Source organism: Anticarsia gemmatalis, chromosome 30 (genome assembly GCF_050436995.1).
Source record: "Anticarsia gemmatalis isolate Benzon Research Colony breed Stoneville strain chromosome 30, ilAntGemm2 primary, whole genome shotgun sequence".
Lineage (NCBI taxonomy): Eukaryota > Metazoa > Arthropoda > Insecta > Lepidoptera > Erebidae > Anticarsia > Anticarsia gemmatalis.
Genome location: NC_134774.1, coordinates 1071746 through 1093652, shown reverse-complemented (window position 1 = coordinate 1093652; position 21907 = coordinate 1071746). Strand labels below are relative to the sequence as shown.

Here is a 21907-nt window from a genome sequence, read left to right as displayed (position 1 = left end):
ACGACAAATACGTTATAATAAACATGGCGAACAATCTTGGTCGAATAGCCACAAATAACGTAATGATATAAAATTGAAATCACTTACATTTATAGCAGTTTTCCTATTAATTTAGCACAACTTGAGTCTAACAAGAAATGTCAACTAAGCACCATGGACTAAAGATTTAGTGCTGCCATATGTGAAGATACTAGACAATTTCGATCATAGACTAGTTTGAATATTGTCTATTATATTCAAGGCTTAAATATTTTTTAATAAGAATAAAGAAAAGAAAAACAAATAATGTGCATATACAATTATCCATGTAAAACCTTAAATTGTAAAGTTTTCGTGTCATTAATTCATAGACTGAGCGCATTTGCAAGATGGCAATAATTAGCGGAAATGTCATTAATAATAAATATGGCGTCTATGCTTTGTAATCATTGTACGTATTTACTGTCAAATATTTGTATTGTGATTTAAAAACGAGTGCAAATAATTTCGCAATAACATTAAACCGTTAAAACCATCGCTACGATGAAATAGTACGAAGGTCGTCCGTCAAAAAATCGCTCAAAACCCGAGAGAAAGGCGCCGCACACATTTGAACAAAAAGGTATTGTTTTTTGCGCTTTCTTTTACACTATTACACATAATTGTTGCTCAACAGCTGCATCACTTAGTTGTCTACGCATACATGTACGTGTTTCCGGGTTATTCTTGTAAATCGTGAGAAATTTTAACGTTTTCTCGCCGCACCATTTACGGTTGTAGCAACGAGTAACAGTTAAATTATGAAGGATGTTCTGTCAGGTTCCCGCATTTTTGAGGCTTGAGTCACCGCCTGCGGTGGCCCCGATGTCCTCCGTAATTAATTCGAGCGTCAATTGTCGATCGCAACTCACTATGCGTGCATATAACTAGTTAAACTTACGAAATGATGTACAGAATGCGTACTTACTTAATTTTTCGCACATAAGTTATAACACCGAAACTTTTAAACACTTTTTAACTAGTATTTAACTAGAATTTAACAAACTCTAGCACTTTTCCTTGTAAAACATCTCAACAATAATATTCTACTGAAAGTTTTTAGTACAATTCTGTATTTCAATCTATAATTTCAAAATTTTCTTTACATTCATAGTTCTTTATGTTAATGCTATGACATTGTAATTAGTAATGCATCTCACAGTTAAGCCTTGTTAAGTAAAACCTTCATATTGGATAAGCTACCTTAAAAGACAGACAAACAGACATGACTAATTTAAATGAGCCCATTTTTCGCCTTTAGCTACTCTTAAATGAATCACACATTAATATCATAATATAAATATAATCAGACAATTTACACAGTTTGATTCCAAGCTAAGCAGAGCTTGTACTATGGCAACCAAATAACTGATAAACATACTTGTATATTTCTAAATACATACTTACATAGATACATCAATGCCCTCTATGCACAAAACTCGAAAATTTGGCAACCCAAATAACACACAAGCAAAGCCAAGTAGATCAGGTAGTCTTACCCCCGGTTTCTGAGTAAATATAACAGTAGTTTATCTATTCAATAGCGTTTTTTATATGACTTTTGACACTATTTAATAGATAAACTACCGCTAAACGTACCTCAGAAACCGGGGGTTAAATAATTAGAATTATCTACATAAAATACTATAAAATCAGTGACTTTTGTTAATTAATGTCTCTTTTTCAGCATTCCTGAATGAAATCTAAATCAATATGGCATCGGGCAGAGAGGAAGGTCCCGTATACTACAGAGAAATACAAAAGAATGCGTACTTGAAACGCATACCTAACGATGTTACCGCAAGTAAACTTAGACCGCTTGCTAGTAAGGTACGTAAGTTTTCTACAATAGTGGTCTTTATGTCATTCTAATAAGAAAAATGTGTAGGTCTGGAATGGACTATGTGGATGAGCAGGGTTTCTACAATCCTTATTCACAGATCAATCGCCCTGCTGTCCTAAGATGTATTTTTTAAAATCTATCTGCCTAATGAAATACACTCAAATTTTGCCATATATCAGATGAGTAAACCCTGGACTACTGTTTAGAATAATCAAATATAAATAAAAACAGACACTGATAGCACTTTGGCAGGCCAGGGAATTAAATCTGGGACTTTATGATCAGCAATAGTACTCTGTCTAGACCACAAATGCAGTTGGTTTTGTTCAATGTCAGCCCAATATTTCATTGCAGTTCTTGAGTTGAAATCATTTTGTAGTTCAAAATTGTAGTAAGTAGTGAACATTAAAAAAACATTTAAGGCCACATATGGTTGAATAAAATTGATTTGTCTGATGTTATCTACTAAATATATTTACTATTTCATTACAGAAACTCCCTCTAAAACCAATGTGGACACAATTCTGCGTGCACAACGGTCGTACACCATACTTAGAACAGTACCCTGAGGCGGAGTCACCGGCCACACTTAGTCACAAGCCGGTGTGGCGCGCGTGTCTGTCTCATGCTCGTCATGTGACGGCTAGCGTGAAGCCACACTCTGGGGAGCAATATGATTTCTTAGTTGATACTGATAATGGCGCTGTTAGAATGCTGGCCCCGGATTGGTGAGTACACTACCTTTGATATTTACTAGACTAGGTACACTTAACTCCTGTTACGCGTCCTCTTAACACCCCCGAACGACCCCAAGTGACCCCCGAACAACCCCAAGTGACACCCAAAAATCTCAAAAATGATCCCCAAACATCTCGCAAGTGACCCCCAAACATCTCCCAAGTCACTCCCAAACGTCTCCCAAGTGACCTCCCCAAAGTGATCATATACGGCCCCTAAATCACCTCTAAGTGACTCCAAGACCCCCCAAAACATCTTACTATCACCGGCCACACTAAGTCACAAGCCGGTGTGGCGCGCGTGTTTGTCTCACGCACGACATGTGACGGCTAGCGTGAAACCACACTCTGGGGAGCAGTACGATTTCTTAGTTGATACTGATAATGGCGCTGTTAGAATGCTGGCACCGGACTGGTGAGTACACTACCTTTACCTTTACTTTTAACTCTAGATGACGGTCTATCATCCACAAATTACCCCAAAAGCACCTCTGTCACACTCCTAAGTCACCCCCAAACGACCACTATAACACCCCCTAATGACCCCAACTGACCTCTCAAACATCTCCCAAGAGACCCCAAACATCTCCCAAGTGACCCCAAAACTACACCCAAGTGACCCCCAACCATCTCAAAAGTGACCCCCTCCCCCAAAGTGACCCTATACGGCCCCTAAATCACCTTTAAGTGGCCACACTAAGTCACAAGCCGGTGTGGCGCGCGTGTTTGTCTCACGCTCGACATGTGACGGCTAGCGTGAAACCACACTCTGGTGATCAGTACGACTTCTTAGTTGATACTGATAATGGCGCTGTTAGAATGCTGGCCCCGGACTGGTGAGTGGAATACATTTACCTATACTTTTAACTCTACATGACGTTTTATAACCCCTCAAACGACCTCCAAGTCACCCCGATTGACTCCTTAGTCACCCCAAACGACCCCAAGTCTCCCAAAAAAGATCCAAGGCTCTCGAAACGACCTTTTACCACCCCAAACGACCCTTAACCACTCACAGTCTCCGCCAAAATGACCCCAGGTCACCTCTCATACGACCTCCAGGTCACCCGTAAGACCCCAAGTCCCTTCTCGATTGTTCTTGTAGCGAATAGCTACATACAGCGACATCTCATGGGACGAGCGCACAACCACCAACTCGTAGAGTGACGTCACAAGTCCTGAATCGCGCTATCAAAGTTTGCACAGCAATTCACTATATATACAAGTTCCCGACTACAACAGTTGGGCAGCCTAGGCCCACCAGGCATGATCACCTCGCCTGGTCGGAGGATCCTCCCTTTGTGTTGGAGGAACATAACACCTCGTTCCTCCACAGTCTCAAGTCACCCCCGAACAACCCTCAGTCACTCAAAATTAACTAACCAAATAATTATTGTCCTTTGACAACAGGGAGTCAATGCAAGACTGGGTGACAACACTACGGAACACGCTCCACGAGCTCAAAATACTATCAAAAGGCGAGAACGTGTACTGCGTGGCCCCCGCCCCGGCGCCGCCCCCTGCGCCCCGCGCCGCCGCCCGGGACCCCACGTCGCCGCTGCCGCCGACCCCGCCCACACCGCCTGATAGGTCACCATTCATTACTTTGACTCATATACTTTATATTTAGAAGATTAAACTCAGTTACTTAAGTCGCCGATCCGCCGACAATTGTCGCCGACCCGCCGACTTTTGTCGCCGACTCCCCGACATATTAGGTCGTGGAAAAAGTCTTTGCGCATTACAGTATGTATGAACTTGTAATAAAATCTTTTCTCTACACAAAAAAGCTCGATATTTGGGTACCTCACGAGCTCACTGAAAGAAACCTAATGAACCGTGTACTCATTTGTGATTGTTGAAGCCAAAGAGATTTTATTACAAGTTCATACATACTATAATGCGAAAAGACTTTTTCCCCGACCTAATATTATGTCGCTGACCCGCCGACGTATTTCGCTGATCTCCGTCTTGAGGTTTTGCGTTGGCAAGTCGCTAATATAATTCTTTTGATATAAAGAACCGCCGACAAATGTAGGCGACTTTTTTTCAATTGTTAATAAGTTGCTAACATATGTTGGCGATCTAAGATCGGTGACTATATTTCTAGTAAATACAAGTCGCTAAAATTACTTTTGAAATAAATAGCCACATGCTGACAATTTCGGTGATTCGGCACAAACAAAAATAATACTTTTTCTTACAAATAATAATAATGGGATCGGTATAATTAAATAATCTCAAAAAGTAGGTATTTTCAGGTAAAAATTTTATGTGGTAAATTACATAAATATTGGCCTAAAAGAATAAAACAGAATCTCGACAATAAATAACGCGCATATTATGGGAAGGTGTAGACAGAGGTGTATAAAATACATCCACCTTTCGCCATTAACAATGTTAGTCCCATGTAATAGGGGGCATGAAAGCCATAATACTGATTTTAAGTCAAATAATAGTTATTAATTGCTTTTCATAATAATATTACAGGGTTAAAATTGGTTTTAAACTTTCGCGTTGCATGCTTATTATATAATATTATACGGGTATTAACGCGAACATGCATTTTACTCTCAAAATAATGAGACAGTAATTAAATTATGGGTCTCACCTATCATTTTCAAAGATCTTTGACAGTCGTTAACAGTAGACAGAAGCTTGAAAGTCTGACAACCAGTCTTATCGAGTATCGTGTTATAACCCAGGTAACTGTGTTGTGGAGGTCAGATAGACAGTCGCTCCATGTAAAATATTGGTATTCAGCTGCATCCAGTGAGACTGGAAGCCGACTACAACATAGTTGGAAGAAAGGCTAGGCTGATTATATTTGTAACAAATTGGTTCAAAAAGTACGGAAAAATTTTGATAAAATTTTATTACACAAATAGTTTATAACCTAGATTAACACATAGGATATTCTTTAACACGGAAAAGTTTTTCTCACGGACGAAGTCACGGCCTAAAGCTAGTCGATATTAAAATGCATGATCGCGTAAACTCCTGTTTAAAATCTATATTAGTTCTTAAATTATTAATAGTTCATATCGTTCCTTAAATATTGAACAATATACTTTTATTACTACGTCTAAGATTCCTATAATTTTTATTAGTATTTATCCAATGGTTAGTGGTCAACCTAGTGTCAAAGTTATTCAAGTCTTTAACTTGACTTACCCCCGGTTTCTGAGGTACATTTAGCGGTAGTTTATCTATTCAATAGTGTCAAAACTCATATAAATAAACGCTATTGAGTAGATAAACTACCGTTAAATATACTCAGAAACCAGGGGTTAACGACTGTTTTAAATAACAGCAGCCGTCGGTCCTGCACCTGAGCTCTCACTGGTCGTGTTCGTCACACCGCACTATGAGAGTGATGTAATAGAGAGTGTACCTGTGTATTGTACATACGAGACTATAAACAAAGCCCTGGAGTTGGTTGGTTTCAAAGAAACTGGCCTCCGGAGCCGAATATCGGCCAATTTTGCTCAAGTATTAACGAAATGCTTATGATATAGTATTAAGATTCTATTTTTCATTTAATAAAGAAATTAACGATTTTAAACTGTCGCGACTTGTACACATAATATTATAATGTAACGGGTCTTAATCGCGATTGAAAATTAAAGGTTAGAATACCTTATATGTTCACCCGACGTTTCGATCGCATTACAACGACCGTGGTCACGAGCTGACAGTCAGCTCGTGACCACGGTCGTTGTAATGCGATCGAAACGTCGGGTGAACATATAAGGTATTCTAACCTTTAATTTTTAATCGCGATTAAGACCCGTTACATTATAATATTATAAAGAAATTAGTTTATAAAGGAGACTAATCTACATAATAATATTTTAAAACAATCTATACTAATATTATAAAGCTGAAGTGTTTGTTTGTTTGTTCAAACGCGCTTATCTCAGGAACTACTGATCCGATTTGTAAAATTCTTTCAGTGTTAGATAGCCCATTTGTCGAGGAAGGCTATAGCCTAGACTAGGCTATCATCACGCTACTGCCAATAGGAGCAGAGGAGCAGTAAAAAATGTGACAAAATCGGGGAAAATTTTGACCCATTCTCTCATATGTGACGCAAGCAAAGTTGCGCGGGTCAGCTAGTTTCTAATACACACATCACTTGGAAAAGTCATTAGTGTGTGTTTAAACCCTCGATTACTTGCGTGATAAATCTTATACTTTAATTAAAATATTAACTATTGAAATAAAACTGGTTCGCTGGTATGAAAAATGTATAAAAATTAATATTATGTCCAAAAATGTATGAAATAAATAAACAGCGATGAAATGTACCGAAAACTTGTTTTATTTCAATGTTATTAACTTAAATGTGAATTAACTAATAATATTGAGAAAAATTAACGACCGATGGGTTCGATTCCCAGCTAGTGACAAGCGTAATCACATGATAATTTTGTGCACTAGTAAATTTTTAGGGTTCCGTACCGAAAGAGTAATACGGGACCCTAATACTAAGCCTACGCTGTCTGTCTGTCTCCAGGCTGTATCTCATAAACCGTGATAGCTAAAAAGCTGCAATTTTCACAAATGATGTATTACGTTGCCGCCATAACAACAAATACTTAAAATAAAAAACATGGGGGTTCCCGATGCAATAAATTAATGTCGGAATTGTATCTACGTGCTTTTAGTGTCATCTCTTAGGTTAGTACTAGGGTAGGTATAGCTACACATACTTTTTACGGCACGCGCGCCACGCCCACATTACATCCCATCCACGGAATAACTCACACAAGAGGAACTTGTGTTAGTTATTGCGTGGATGAGTGCCTGATATAATGTTTCAGTCTGTAATAATTACAATTTCAACATTTAACGAAAGAAGATTACACAGCATGAGCATTTTTGCAGCGATAGCTAATAGCAATAAAAAAGATTTAAAATATATATATTTTTATATTATACAGAGTACCGGGCATAGAACTGGCACCTAACACACGAACCCCATCCGAAGCAACCGGGCAACCCGAGGCAACCAGACAACCAGACTCTTCAAGACAACCCGAAACATCTAGACAGACAGACTCTAGCAGACAAACTGACCCATCCAGGCCATCTGACTTGACTAGGTAAGCTTTTCTTGTCAATTTCGAAGATCTTTGACAGTCGTTAACAGTAGTCAGAAGCTTGAAAGTCTGACAACCAGTCTTACCGAAGTATCGTGTTATAACCCAGGTAACTGTGTTGTGGAGGTCAGATAGACAGTCGCTACATGTAAAATACTGGTATTCAGCTGCATCCGGTGAGACTGGAAGCCGACTACAACATAGTATAGCACTAAGATTTGCTCTTGTGTCGCGAGGACTTTTACAAACATACAAACAACGGACACAAAGTATAACAAGACCCGAAACAACTATCTATGTGTGAGAATCGAAGTGGCACATAGGTTTAGGTCACTACGCCGCAACCATTGCGTCGGGAGGTCGGTTCGATTCCCACACGGAACAATTTTATTTGTACGATCCACAAATAATAGTTTCAGGTCTGGTTGTACTTTGTGTCCGTTGTTTGTATGTTTGTGAAAGTCCCCGCGACACAAGAGCAAATCTTAGTGCGGGTGTTGTATTTTTAAAAAGAAATATAAATGATTTGATTTTGCTTCAGGCAACTCGACGCAACAAGGCAAGTCGATTCAACAAGACAAGCCGACACAAGCCGGCTCACTGACATATCCAGGCAACTCGACTCTACCAGGCCGCCTGAAACCTCCAGGCAACAGGATACCTTACCAGAGACAATACCAGAACCACAGACAATAGAGGCAGATGAAAACATAGATATATCTAATTGGGATTCGGCGCATACTTTCTCATCTTTACCTAGTACTAGTCAGGTAAGAAGAAAAAAATACATATCTATAATAATGATAATAATGTCCTCCTAGCCGATATACGGCTACGGCGGTCAATTTCATTGAAACTGGCCATCTGTGCAGGACTTTGTTTATAGTGTCCAAGTGTGTGCACAATACACAGGTACACTCTCTATTCCATCACTCTCATAGTGTGGTGGGACGGATAACCGACACGACCAGTGAGAGGTCAGAGGCAGGACCGACGGCTTTACGTGCTCTCCGAGGCACGGAGGTCTTCGACCTCAACTTCCTAACTCCGGGCAATCTCTAAGAAATTCTTAACAGAAAATCTCAGAAAATACTTTTATGGCCCGACCCAGGATTCGAACCCGAGACCTCTCGCACCGCAGTCGAATATACTACCGACCGCGCCACAGAGGCAGTTACATATCTATACTAATATTATAAAGCTGAAGAGTTTGTTTGTTTGTTTGTTTGAACGCGCTAATCTCAGGAACTACTTGACCGATTTGAAAAAAAATTCAGTGTTAGATAGCCCATTGATCGAGGAAGGCTATAGGCTATATATCTTCACGATACAACCAAGAGGAGCAAAGTACCAGTAAAAAAATATGACCCATTCTCTCTTACGTGACGCAAGCGAAGTTGCGCGGGTCAGCTAGTTAATAAATATTTTTTGTAAATTTTCAGGGCAGACCAGAAAAACCAGAAACCCGTAAAGGCGTAACAAAGATATGTGGTCAGAACATATGTTTAGACGACTCTTTATTCAAGAGAAATACTACGGAAAGCGATGAGGAATTCTTTGCTGAGATAGATCGAATGAGTGATGATGATGAGTACACGCAGAGGGTACTTGTGTGTAACGGTGATAAGGAGCATGGCGAGAATAGGTAAGAGACAGATGTTTTAGCTTGAGAGGATGGATGATTTGAAGATAGGTTTTGAGGATGGATGAATTGAAGATGAGTATCGAGAGGATGGATGATTTGAAGATGAGTTATGAGAGGATAGATAATGGTGAGCTAGAAGATTGATGCTGGTACGATAGATTATTAGAGAAAAGATGATTAGAAGATAGACAGTTAGAGGTAAATAATAAGACAATAAATCAAGCATGGATAGCTAGAAGTTGGAATATGTGTAATAAGTAGATTTGAAAGATTAATATTAAGACACAAAACTATTTAATATTGGATAAAATAATACATTATCTTAACCAAAAATCGAACCTAAAAGGGTTTAGTGCCCACTATTATCTTTAATACTAAAAACAATATCAAACACATAAAAATTTTCATTTTTTTTTTCAGCAACCAAGCGACAAATATAACAGTGATACAAGTATCTAACAAAGACCCGCCACACACGGCAATACCAGTTTTAGGACCCGAAAACGTTTTCGATTTCGATTTTAAACAACAATTAACAATTACAGACCCGTCCAATCCGAATTTCGTTAACATCGTTAACACGGAAACTAGTGAATACGGCACTACTTTTAGTAATACTAAAGAATCAGACTACGGACATCTTAGTTTGACTACGACTGTGAATCTTACGGGAATCGAACCTAGTGCGACACCTAGTCGAAATGACGAAGTCTACGAAAGATTATGCTTAGCTTCGACGTCAAATGCAAAAATTTCTCCATTACCTATAAAAAAGTTGAAAAAAGAGACTCGAAAATCATCTTTACCTAATTTAGAAGTAGAATCTACGTATGAATATTTGTTTTTAAGTAATAATAATACTAATACGGTTAATATTGGCGAAGTTAACTGCAATGGGGAGTCCAGGGTTCAGGTCAATTCTGGTTCTGATGATGCAAGGTCCGTGGAAAGGTCTAGAAGCCAGAATGCGTATGATGCAACGCCTAGAACGAGGGAAATTGCGAGAAGAGTGCAGAATAGTCCGAAAAGAGAGATACGAAATGGTGAGTATCTTCTATATTAATAACTGGGTCTATCCCACTAGTCCCGTTGAGTTGTCCCGTGACGGGACAAGTGACACTGTTTTGGTCGCAGTAGTCCCGTTGCAGAGAATCATGGAACTATTGGGACAGACGAAAGGGTCAATAATTTTTCCATGGGAAAATTCAGATGACGAACGAAGTCGCGGGTAAAAGCTAGTATTAATTAATGTGACTTGCCTTGCTTCCACCTATGTTGGAGTTGGCTTCCAGTCTCACCGCATGCAGCTGAATACCAGTGGTGGTCAGACTTTCAAGCTTCTTTAGGCTATAAGCTAAGGCTAAGGAATCTTCATATGAAATGTCAAGTTTGTACGCTCGGTAGTTTCGGCTGTGCGTTGTCCGTCAGTCAGTAACGGAAGAGTTTTATGTATATTCATTGATATAGATAATATTATATTGTTTTATTTTCAGAAAGCGATCAAAATCAAACCCAGAAGCCTATTTGGAAGCGAGGTCTAACAGAACTGTCTTTACTCACGAGGTTACGATCCATAGGTCAAAATAAAAAACAGTCTCCGACCAGGCAAGACGACAATCATGAGAGGTAAGTAAAAAGAATAAAAAAAATATATTAACCCATTACTGTCCCACTGCTGGGCAAGGGTCTCCTCCCTAATGAGGGAGGGGTTAGGCCTTGAGTCCACCACGCTACCAAGTGCGGGTTGGGGACTTTGCATGCCCTTAATAAATGTATTAAACAAATTTTAGGCATGCAAGGTTTCCTCACGATGTTTTCCTTCACCGTTAGAGCAAGTTTGTGGACTCAAGGCCTAACCCCTCCCTCATTATGGAAGGAGACCCTTGCCCAGCAGTGGGACATTAATGAGTTGAAATTATATGATACTTTACCCGCGACTTACACCATATGATTTGTGACTTATAACAGAATTTTAATACAAACTTGCATCCCCTATTTTATCCCCTTGGAGGTAAAATAGATCAAGATCCTTTCTTAGCAGATGTCTACGTCATAACATCTACCTGCATGTTAAATTTCAGCGCGATCCGTCCAGTGGTTTGTGCTGTGCGTTGATAGATCACTATGTCAGTCAGTCACCTTTGAGTAATATTAGGTCGGGGAAAAGTCTTTTCGCATTTTAGTATGTATGAACTTGTAATAAAAATCTCTTTGGCTTCAAGAATCACAAATGAGTACACGGTTCATTAGGTTTCTGTAAGCTCGTGAGGTACCCAAATATCGAGCTTTTTTGTGTAGAGAAAAGATTTTATTACAAGTTCATACATACTATAATGCGAAAAGACTTTTTCCCCGATGTAATATATATTTTATTATTGTGTTATTTTCAGGACCCCAGCAGTAACTTCTCCAGTCAAAGTGGTGCACAGATCACGACCTGAAGCAAGGGTCGACAGCACCAGAAGACGGAGCAGTTCTCTCAGTAATGGTATGTACAAATAATAATATAATAATTTGTGCAGAAAGTGGATAGTTAATTGAAATGTTACAATTTGAGGGCCGAATATTGCATTTCTTAGAGGACGCAATTTTATTTTTGGGGCATGTAGGGGGGTCAAAAGAAGCTTAACTTGAAGTTTGTGGGGTCGCCACCCTTGTTCCCCGGCGGCCATCTTGGAAACACTTTTTTCGCTATGTCTCGGAAACTATGCGTCTTGCAATAAAATTGTAAAAGCATAATTTTTAATTAAAGAAGTTATAAGAAAAAAAGTGTTTTTTTTTATACAAATTTTCTTTATTGCTCTATAACTTTTTTTAACGACAGCCGCGCGTATCGATCTCTGAGGTTAAGCTACGCTTTTCGTCGTCAGCTGTATAAGACGAGTCACTGATGTTATAAATTCTGAATGTTGTATACCTCCAGCCGCGAACCTTGTATACAAGACTCTACTAAGTTATTATACAATTATTAGTTTCGTGTCTGGTTGTACTTTGTGTCCGTTGTTGCGACACAAAAGCAATTCTTAGTCCATCAGTAGCTTCTTATAAAAAAATGTACAAGTCTCTTTTAATTGAAGGTCGGCTATACTAATTTGTTGGACTATATTATTATTTTTTTTTCCGTGTTTCGGAAGGCACGTTAAATTGTGGGTTCCGGCTGTAATTTTCGAAGATCTTTGACAGTCGTTAACAGTAGTCAGAAGCTTGAAAGTCTGACAACCAATCTTACCGAAGGTATCGTATTATATCCCAGGTAACTGTGTTGTGGAGGTCAGATAGACAGTCGCTCCATGTAAAATACTGGTATTCAGCTGCATCCACGTCCACAAGCCTTTCAAAGACCCACAATTTAACCCGCCTAAGTCCCAAGCTTCTCTTTAAAGTTAAAATACAAGTTTTATTGCAGGTCAATCACCTCTAATCAGCCCAGTACCGTCTCTAATCACACTACGGGCCCGTCAGGCGGCGTCGCTACGTAACGAGCAACGTCGCGGCGCGGCGCTAGTCTCTACTATATCTGTGAGAGACGCACCTGTGTTCGCTGACTATGATAATCAAGTTTGGTGAGTTTTATAACATATTTATTTATCCAAACTAATATTATAAATGCGAAAGTTTGTTTGTTCGTTTTTTTGAACGCGCTAATCTCAGGAACTACTGGTGCAAGTACAATCTAAGAAGATTTGTACGATACATTCTCTCTTATGTGACGCAAGCGAAGTTGCGCGGGTCAGCTAGTGGGTCATAATTTTTCCCGTTTTTGTAACATTTTTTACTGGTACTCTGCTCCTTTTGGTCGTAGCGTGATGATATAATATAGCCTATGTCCTTCTCGGGTATCAAAGTATCTCCATATCAAATTTCATACAAATTGGTTCAGTAGTTTAAGCGTGATTGAGTAGCAGACAGACAGACAGACAGACAGATAGACAGACAGACATAGAGTTACTTTCGCATTTATAATATTAGTATGGAATATGGAACTATGGATAAAGTATTATCAGCTACTCTTTATGAAATGACATCGACATATTACATTTTCGTTGGTATCAAATAAGTGCCTAATGAAATCTAAGTCTGTAACATTACAATTTCAACATTATTTACGAAAAAATTACGTAGCCTTAGCATTTTAGATGAACCTTTTACGAGTACAAGTTTAATGATTTTTCGTTAACCCAGTCAACTATCCAATTGTCAATAAAAACCGAACCGTATTGTTGAGACTACGAGGCCTTGCCCAGCAGTGGGACCTTAGTTATCTATACTAATATTATAAAGCTGAAGAGTTTGTTTGTTTGATTGTTTGTTGGAACGCGCTAATCTCAGGAACTACTGATGCGAATTGAAAAATTCTTTCAGTGTTAGATAGCCCATTTATCGAGGAAGGTTATAGGCTATATATCATCACGCTACGACCAATAGGAGCAGAGTACCAGTAAAAAATGTTACAAAAACGGGGAAAATTTGACCCATTCTCTCATATGTGACGCAAGCGAAGTTGCGCAGGTCAGCTAGTTTATTATATTATTTATTGTCCAGGGTGTCATGGTGGGGCGGCGCGGCGGGTCGCGCGGGCGGCAAGTGCGGGGACCGCGTGGCGGCGCTGCGGGGCCGCGCGCCCAGCTCCGCCGCACACGCACATGCCCTGCTCGCACATAACAACCATACTGTATGTATATACACGCTTATTGTCTCAATATTTCTTCTTTTAAGATATTCTAAGACTCTTAAATGATACCCTAATGAAAGTATCTTATAGAACAACATAATTAATCACTTTTACGAGAAGTAGAAATTCTGGAAATGACGCCCTAGAATGACATACATGGATCATCACGATCAAGTGCTATACTTATAACTGTATAATAATAATGTATGGCCACTTTTACACACACACTCTATCGCGCATGATACAACAATCGCGCGTGATACAAAAGAGCGTGCGTGTAAGGGGAAAGGAAAGAACTCATCTGTCAAGCCCGCGAAAAACGTGCGATAGATTGTGTGTGTGTGTGTGTAAAGGTGGCTAATGACGCAAAAGAAATTTGTAAGGATTGAACCAAATACCAATTTCTTTTTCTGATCTCTGCCTACCCTTATAGGACAAAGGGTTGATGTAATTAAAACTTAATCCCTCTCTGATCCAAATGTATTTACAGGTTGACATATTGTATCATCGGGTGCCGCTCGCTAAAATTTACGTGATCAATAAAAGAGATCAAGAAAGTATAGGTATGTTCTATCAAGTGAAACTAAATTAGCATTTTATTTTGACGCGATTACCTCGCCACAATAGCGCCGCGTGTGGTGGCATAAATCCCACCCGGGACTAATATTTGTGTGATGAGCACGTCTGCTTAGTTTGGAATCAAATGACCGTGTGTGAGTTGTCCAAAATTTATAATTATTTATTTATAATTTCTATAGTATCATCTATCAATTTTAATCCCTTATATATGATGAAAACAATCATGATATAAAAGATACAACAAGATAGTACCGGTGGCGAAACATAACGATGTTTTGTTAGTCTTATACCTAACAAATATTATGAAAAACACTTATCTATACTAATATTATAAAGCTGAAGAGTTTGTTTGTTTGTTTGTTTGTTTGTTTGAACGCGCTAATCTCAGGAACTACAGGTCCGATTTGAAAAATTCTTTCAGTGTTAGATAGTCCATTTATCGAAGAAGGTTATAGGCTATATAACATCACGCTACGGCCATTACGAGCGGAGTAGCAACGGAAAATGTTACAAAAACGGGGAAAATTATGACCTATTCTCTCTTTTGTGACGCAAGCGAAGTTGCGCGGGTCAGCTAGTTAACAATCTTTTTATAACATTTCAGGTTTAAAGCTAGACTCGGAGTGTAACATAGTGAGGGTGGAGCCTCACAGCGGCGCGGCGCGGGCCGGCCTCCCTCCCACGGGACACTGGGCACTCACGGAAATAAATAACAGACCTATTAACTTACTTAAGGTATAATAATTATTATTTTTATACGTCTAGCAGATTATAATTATTAAAAAAAACAGTTGAATTGAGTACCTCCTCCTTTTTGAAGTCGGTTGAAAATACCTCCAAAGCAAGTGGTCGCAGGTTCGTACCCGAGGCAACACACTAATGACTTGTCCAAGTGATGTGTGTGTAGAAATAATGATCACTTGGTATAACGGTGAAGGAAAACATCGTGATGTAAGTTTGTTTGAACGCGCTAATATCAGGAACTACTGGTTCGAAGTGAAAATTTATTTCAGTGTTAGATAGCCCTTTTATCGAGGAAGGCTATAGGCTACATATCATCACGCCACGACCAATAGGTGCAGAGTAAAAGTATAAAATGTTATAAAATCGGGAAAAATTTTGACCCATTCTCTCTTAAGCGACGCAAGCGAAGTTGCGCGGGTCAGCTAGTTAGATTATAATGATTAAAAACTAGCTAATCCTACAAAAAGCAGTGGCACCTCCCACGCAAGTGGTTGCAGGTTCGAACCCGAGGCAACACACCAATGACTTGTCCAAGTGATGTGTGTATTAGAAATAATGATCACTTGTTATAACGGTGAAGGAAAACATCGTGATGTAACCTTGCGTGTCTGAGAGTTGTTTAACACAGTTCTTGAAAAAAGGTTGATCTCAGATTACTATATAAATTAATACATACATATAAACACTCTTGATTCCCGCGGGGTATTCTGAGACCAGCTAACGCCACTATAACAATCACTACAACCTTTACTTCATACAAACATCTTATCATACAAGAAATGAATAATCCTATATTAAATTTACAGGGTGGTGAAGACGACATGAACCGTTTAAGTCGCCACGGCAACGAGGTATCAGTATTGATACAACCCTCACCGCTGGTCAAGAAACTGAGAGCCGCTCTCAAAGGACACAAGACTCTACTGGGACTCAGATAGAGTAATACTCAATGTCAAACTCAAATGTGGGTACTTGGGAAAACAATTGATGAATAAAATTTGGTACTTGACTACAAATCAGCTACTCTTTATGAAATGTCAAAAATACATTTTAGAAATAGTATTAAAAAACAATATTATTGAAAAAATTTAACGATTTCTGAATTTTTAAGAATGAGAAAAATTGAGAATTTTTGAAGTTTGTTATAAAGTGTATCAGTGTCAAAATTTCTCTTTCGTAATTTAGTTTTTTTATATTACAAATTGTAATTTAAAATACCAATATTATGAATAGGAAACAATTAATCGGCCTAGTCTTTCTTCCAACTATGTTGAAGTCGGCTTCCAGTCTCACCGGATACAACTGAATACCAGTATTTTACATGCCGCGACTGTCTATCTGACCTCCACAACACAGTTACCTGGGTTATAACACGATATCGGTAAGGTTGGTTGTCAGACTTTCAATCTTCTGACTACTGTTAACGACTGTCAAAGATCTTCGAATATTATGAAACTGAAATTTAATGTTTTCACATAATTAAAAAATACCATAAAAAGTACTCATATTTGATGTTTATTATTTGAAAAAAATACATTATAAGTACAGAATTAATTCTACTTTACTCGTGTGATAACAAACGTGTTCACTAACCCCCGATTTCTGAGGTACATTTAGCGGTAGTTTATCTATTCAATAGCGTTTTTTTATATGAGTTTAAACGCTATTGAATAGATAAACTACCGTTAAATGTACTTCAGAAACCGGGGGTAAGTCATGTCATTATATCGGAGTCTCTCGCTCACTACACATTGTCACATTACTATGATTCTTTTGATTATGACGTAGTGAGCACGATTGTAACGACCTGAGTATAATATAAGATATATAAATATATTATTTTTATGTACAGTTTTAATAGAAATATGTATGTAAAGACGGTATTGGAAAAAAAATCTAAAATATTTGAGTGACAAATTTGATATTAATACTAAATTGACAAATTCTTTTGAATTTTGGATAATATTAGTCTTGGGTTATCATGTATCTCAGGTGACAACTACTTGAAAGCCACTATGCTGTACATTGTTTTCTGCCTTAGATTATAGTGATGAACACGTTACATCAAAGCAGCAATGTACTGAATAGTGACCATCAATTTGACGTACACTAGTGGTCAACTGAGATACGTGATACTGATTTCTTGTAAAAGAAAAAGAAAATTAATATATAATGATTTGTAATAAATTTTTGATATTTAGAAAAAAGATTTTGGACAAAATTTAGACTGAAAATTAAGACAATTGTATGTATTTATAATATATTATCATTATTTCTAATATGTAATTGCGTTAGACGGTTTTTCGTAACCGGCGGTCCTGTATGACAACATGTATGTATGTGAATGAAGCAAGGGAAGTTTGTAAGGATCGTACCAAGTGACGTTATTTGGTCTCTGCCTACCCGTATAGGAAAAAGGCCTGATTTTATATAGGTACTAGCGGACCCGGCAGACGTTGTCCTGTCTACACGTCTTTAATTTGAAAATTTTAAATTTTTTTACATTGTCCAGCGGACAAAATTGTGAATCTATACCATTGTCAGATCCCCTTCAACACACACAAAAAATGTCATTAAAATCGGTCCAGTCGTATAAGAGAAGTTCAGTGACATACACACTTACGGAAGAATTATATATATAAAGATGTATAAATTATATAATATGTATGTATGTAAATATTAATTTAATGTAAGGGAACAATTTTTAATACAATTTTATGTAGAGAATAAACATTTTAAATATACCATTTACAATTTATACATAATAGAAATAATATACACATTTTGATAGGACTTTTTCCATTTAATAGTTAAGCCTGCTTTTATTTTACCTCAATTTTAAGGTTAGTGCTTCACGACTGTTGTAACCGAAGATGTAGGCAGGAAATTGAGTATTTCATACTCTTGTCTCCGTGGCGCAGTCGTTTAGGTCGCCACGCCAATACTATTAGGTCGGGGAAAAAGTCTTTTCGCATTGTAGTATGTAAGAACTTGTAATAAAATCTTTTCTCTACACAAAAAAGCTCGATATTTGAGTACCTCACGAGCTCACTGAAAGAAACCTAATGAACCGTGTACTCATTTGTGATTGTTGAAGCCAAAGAGATTTTATTACAAGTTCATACATACTATAATGCGAAAACACTTTTTCCACGACCTAATATTACGTCTGAAGGTCGTGGGTTAGATTCCCACACAAAGCAATTATTTGTGCGATCCACAAATAATTGTTTCGGGTCTGGTTGTACTTTGTGTCCGTTGTTTGTATGTTTGTAAAAGTCCCCGCGACACAAGAGCAATTCTTAATGCGGGACTTTTTTTAATGAAATAACTAAATTACCCTCTGCCTACATCTTCGGGTGTAACGCGCGTGATATTATGAAAAAATGTTTTTAACGACAATTTCAAAAGTATAGGAACCTTCTAAATTTTATATTAAAAATTGGGTAAAAAAAGTTATACGATCTCGAAAAAGAATCTTTTATTTTATATTTATTGGAATTTAAAAAAGACTATTGGTTTTAGTAAAATTAGTGAGATATCATATGTACAGTGTTGCGTGTTGTACACGTGTACAGTACAGACAACAACTGTCACGTACATACATAGTTGACAGTCGGTGTGTGTGCGGACACACGCGACACAACATCACTCACTACCTGTTACCTACACACACTCACTGTACATATGTACAGTGTTGCGTGTTGTACACGTGTACAGTACAGACAACAACTGTAATTTAATATTCGGTTCGGCAATATTGATCGAACAACAAAACCGACTCGACTCACTTGTTCGGCTTGTGTTGATCGTGTTCATCTACACATATTCGGTTTTGTGGCTAGGCCTAATGCCGAACTGAATATGTGTGTAGCAAGCTTCATAGACTTTCGGTGTGAATGCAAGCCCGGTTTCTGAGTACATTTAGCGGTAGTTTATCTATTCAATAGCGTTTTTTTTATATGAGTTTAAAACGCTATTGATTAGATAAGTTACCGCTAAAAGTACCTCTGAAACTGGGGGTAAATACATTTATAAGTACATTTTTATTACGCGGTTGAGTTAATTCAATTCGATGACAAACTGCAGGATTAATAATTACTTTATTTATGCCCGGTTTCTGAGGCACATTTAGCGATAGTTTATCTTTTTAATCTGTCATGTTTACATGAGTTTAAACGCTATTGAATAGATAAACTACCGCTAAATGTACCTCAGGAACCGGGGATTAGGATAATAAACAATATATTATTTGAAATAATAATAATTATCGATATTTTGTGAATGTTACATATTATGTTATAATGTACACATATCTTGAATTGTGATCGATGTAATTTTAAGTCTGCAATACAGTTTTTTTAAATTGATTTGTTTGGTTTATTTCTACGTTATGTATAACTAGAAGCCGCCCGCAACTTAGTCCGCTTGGAAACCCTTTCCGTGTAAATTCCGATACCTCGGGAACTCCGGGATAAAAAGTCTATGTGTTATTCTGGGTCTTCAGCTACCTATATACCAAATTTCATAGTAATCGGTTCAATAGTATTTGCTTGAAAGAGTAACAAACATCCATACATACATTCTCACTTTCTCATTTATCATATTAGTAGGATAATCTAATTGACATCTTATACAGCAATGAGCTATTTATAAGTGGCGCTAAACACCTGAACATTGCTCTTAATAAAATTAATCTAGATCGTGGTAAACTAATTTTAGGTCTTCGCAGAGAAATAAAAGTGCGACGGAGCGAGTTTATCGTCCTCTACGAGTTCTGTTTGCGTACTATTGAAGCCATAAGTTTCCATGTTACTCGTGGGCATTTTTACGAAAGTATACTTCAAATAAGTGTCTATCTTTCACCTTTCACCGTCTCCACCAGAAGTGATTATTATTTTTTAAATCATGCTTATTTTCGATATCAGTGTCAGTAGTGATATATTTGCAACAAAAAGTTCCGCGCCTAAGCCCAACCAGTGGGTAATTCAGTACTGACGTGGTTGGTTGGTTTCTATGAGGCTGGCCGCTGTGGCCAAACATCGGCTTATACTATGCCGTCTTTAATCCAATCCCAAACACCTCGGCTTCAATTATTAAAAATAAACATCCGCTTTCCAATGTATGGTTGTGTATTTAAATTATTTGAGCATTATTTCCTCTCTGTCCCATATTTTACTACCGAAGTATTTTTCATCTCTATCTAACATTGTCTTTGGTATAAACCCAGCTGACGTTGACATCATAGAATGACAGCACTTGACAGGAACTAGTTGACAACTTTTATTTTTATTTTCACCTTTTATTTTGTTTTCTTTGATTTTAATGTGTTAATTTTCAATTATTTCATTATTATTTAAATTACAAAATGAAAACAAATAAAGAAGAGACCAACACTAAGAAAACTCAGTGCAAAATTTGTGATAAAATCATCGTAGGAAGCTCTTACAAGTTTAAGTCACATTTGTATCAACATAGTGCCGTAAAATCTAGATTTAAGTGTTCCTACTGCAGTAAAGAGTATTTCAGACGCGATGCGTATGAGAAACACTTATCCGTTCATACGGGAGTGAGGAAATTCCACGTATGCGACCACTGCGACCGAGGTTTTGTCGACAAACGCAATTTAATCAGTCACCTTAAAATCCATGATGAGTATTTCAATAAGCCACAGGAGCAGTACAAATGCATGGCTTGCGGCACTAGCTATTGCGAAGAACGCCTTCTCAAATATCATATAAGGAAACAACATTTTAACCTCCACGCTAAAGAATCAACGCACGAAAAAAAGAAGCCAAACGAAACTTGGGTCGAAAGGGTTATGCAGTCAGAAATTTGCGTTGAAATGACAAAAATTAACGACAACGCTATCAATATTAAGCGATCTCCGACCACAAGCAAAGCAACTACATCAAAAGAAGTGGAAAAAACAAAATTTCAAGAGTACATTTCTTCGGTTTTCGCAAATACGGATACTTCGCAGTATTCTAAAGCGATTTGCGACTATTGCAACAAGGAAATGTTGAAGAAAAGCCTACAATCACATATTAGGGAGCGTCACTTGAAATTAAAAAGGTTTAAGTGCAGTGAATGCAATTCGAAATTCAATCGTCATTATCAAATGGTGCAACATGTTTGTGGAAAGTTTAAAACTAGAAAAAGGAACTAAGATTTTAAAGACTTTAGTGACTAGTATTAGTTTATATAAATTATGTTATAATAACTTTCATGCCTGCTGACTTTCAGTTTTAAGAGGCGCTCATAGCCGGTTGTGTTCACCGGTCGGTAAACAATCTGTGGGTTAAGCAACCGTTGGCGCGGTCATTCTATAGATGGGTGACCGCATAGTGGTATTTGAACTGAGCATCTCCGTGGTTCGGAAAAAAAGTCAGTCACGGTTGTTGTCAACTAAGATAACAGTCATTAAGCCATGTCAAAGGCCTTTCGGGCGGCTTGAACAACTTTGACACTAGGTTGACTACTAACTATACAATAGATAGAGAGATAGATTCAGTTTTAAGGTTGTTAAACTATCACAACTTGTACGTGTTCAATACAAAGATG

The 21907-nt window shown here is 37.9% G+C and overlaps 2 protein-coding genes across 4 annotated transcripts in view; one reads left to right on the top strand and one right to left on the bottom strand.

Annotated features, from left to right (window-relative positions):
- Positions 1-186, bottom strand: part of LOC142985405 (xaa-Pro aminopeptidase ApepP-like) — a 34881-nt gene extending 34695 nt beyond the window's left edge. Inside the window, exon 1 of one of the 2 annotated variants that reach the window (XM_076133546.1) lies at positions 88-186. The gene's annotated coding sequence lies outside the window, so the exon portion shown is untranslated. The remainder of the gene's footprint in view (positions 1-87) is intronic. The other variant, XM_076133548.1, reaches the window with a different exon arrangement.
- A 221-nt stretch (positions 187-407) lies between these two features.
- On the top strand, positions 408-19713 carry LOC142985427 (uncharacterized). Of its 2 annotated transcripts, XM_076133590.1 has the most exons (15): positions 408-601; positions 1706-1848; positions 2354-2589; positions 4009-4188; positions 7545-7706; positions 8245-8473; positions 9146-9348; positions 9769-10391; positions 10842-10974; positions 11739-11836; positions 12755-12911; positions 13891-14020; positions 14511-14583; positions 15204-15334; positions 16150-19713. In XM_076133590.1, exons 2-15 carry the CDS (start codon positions 1732-1734, stop codon positions 16279-16281), a joined length of 2604 nt encoding a protein of 867 aa, XP_075989705.1. In that variant the 5' UTR covers positions 408-601; positions 1706-1731; the 3' UTR covers positions 16282-19713. The 2 variants fall into 2 exon arrangements, with proteins under 2 accessions (XP_075989705.1, XP_075989706.1); XM_076133591.1 differs by lacking the exons at positions 408-601; positions 1706-1848; positions 2354-2589 and adding an exon at positions 2615-3434.
- The last annotated feature ends 2194 nt before the right edge of the window (positions 19714-21907 follow it).

Excerpts from the sequence above, each read along its gene's own strand:
- LOC142985427 (XM_076133590.1), top strand. The coding sequence starts at position 1,732 with ATGGCATCGGGCAGAGAGGAAGGTCCCGTATACTACAGAGAAATACAA. Across the intron at positions 8,474-9,145 it reads CTTTACCTAGTACTAGTCAG|GGCAGACCAGAAAAACCAGA; the intron begins GTAAGAAGAAAA and ends GTAAATTTTCAG. Across the intron at positions 10,392-10,841 it reads GAAAAGAGAGATACGAAATG|AAAGCGATCAAAATCAAACC; the intron begins GTGAGTATCTTC and ends TTTTATTTTCAG.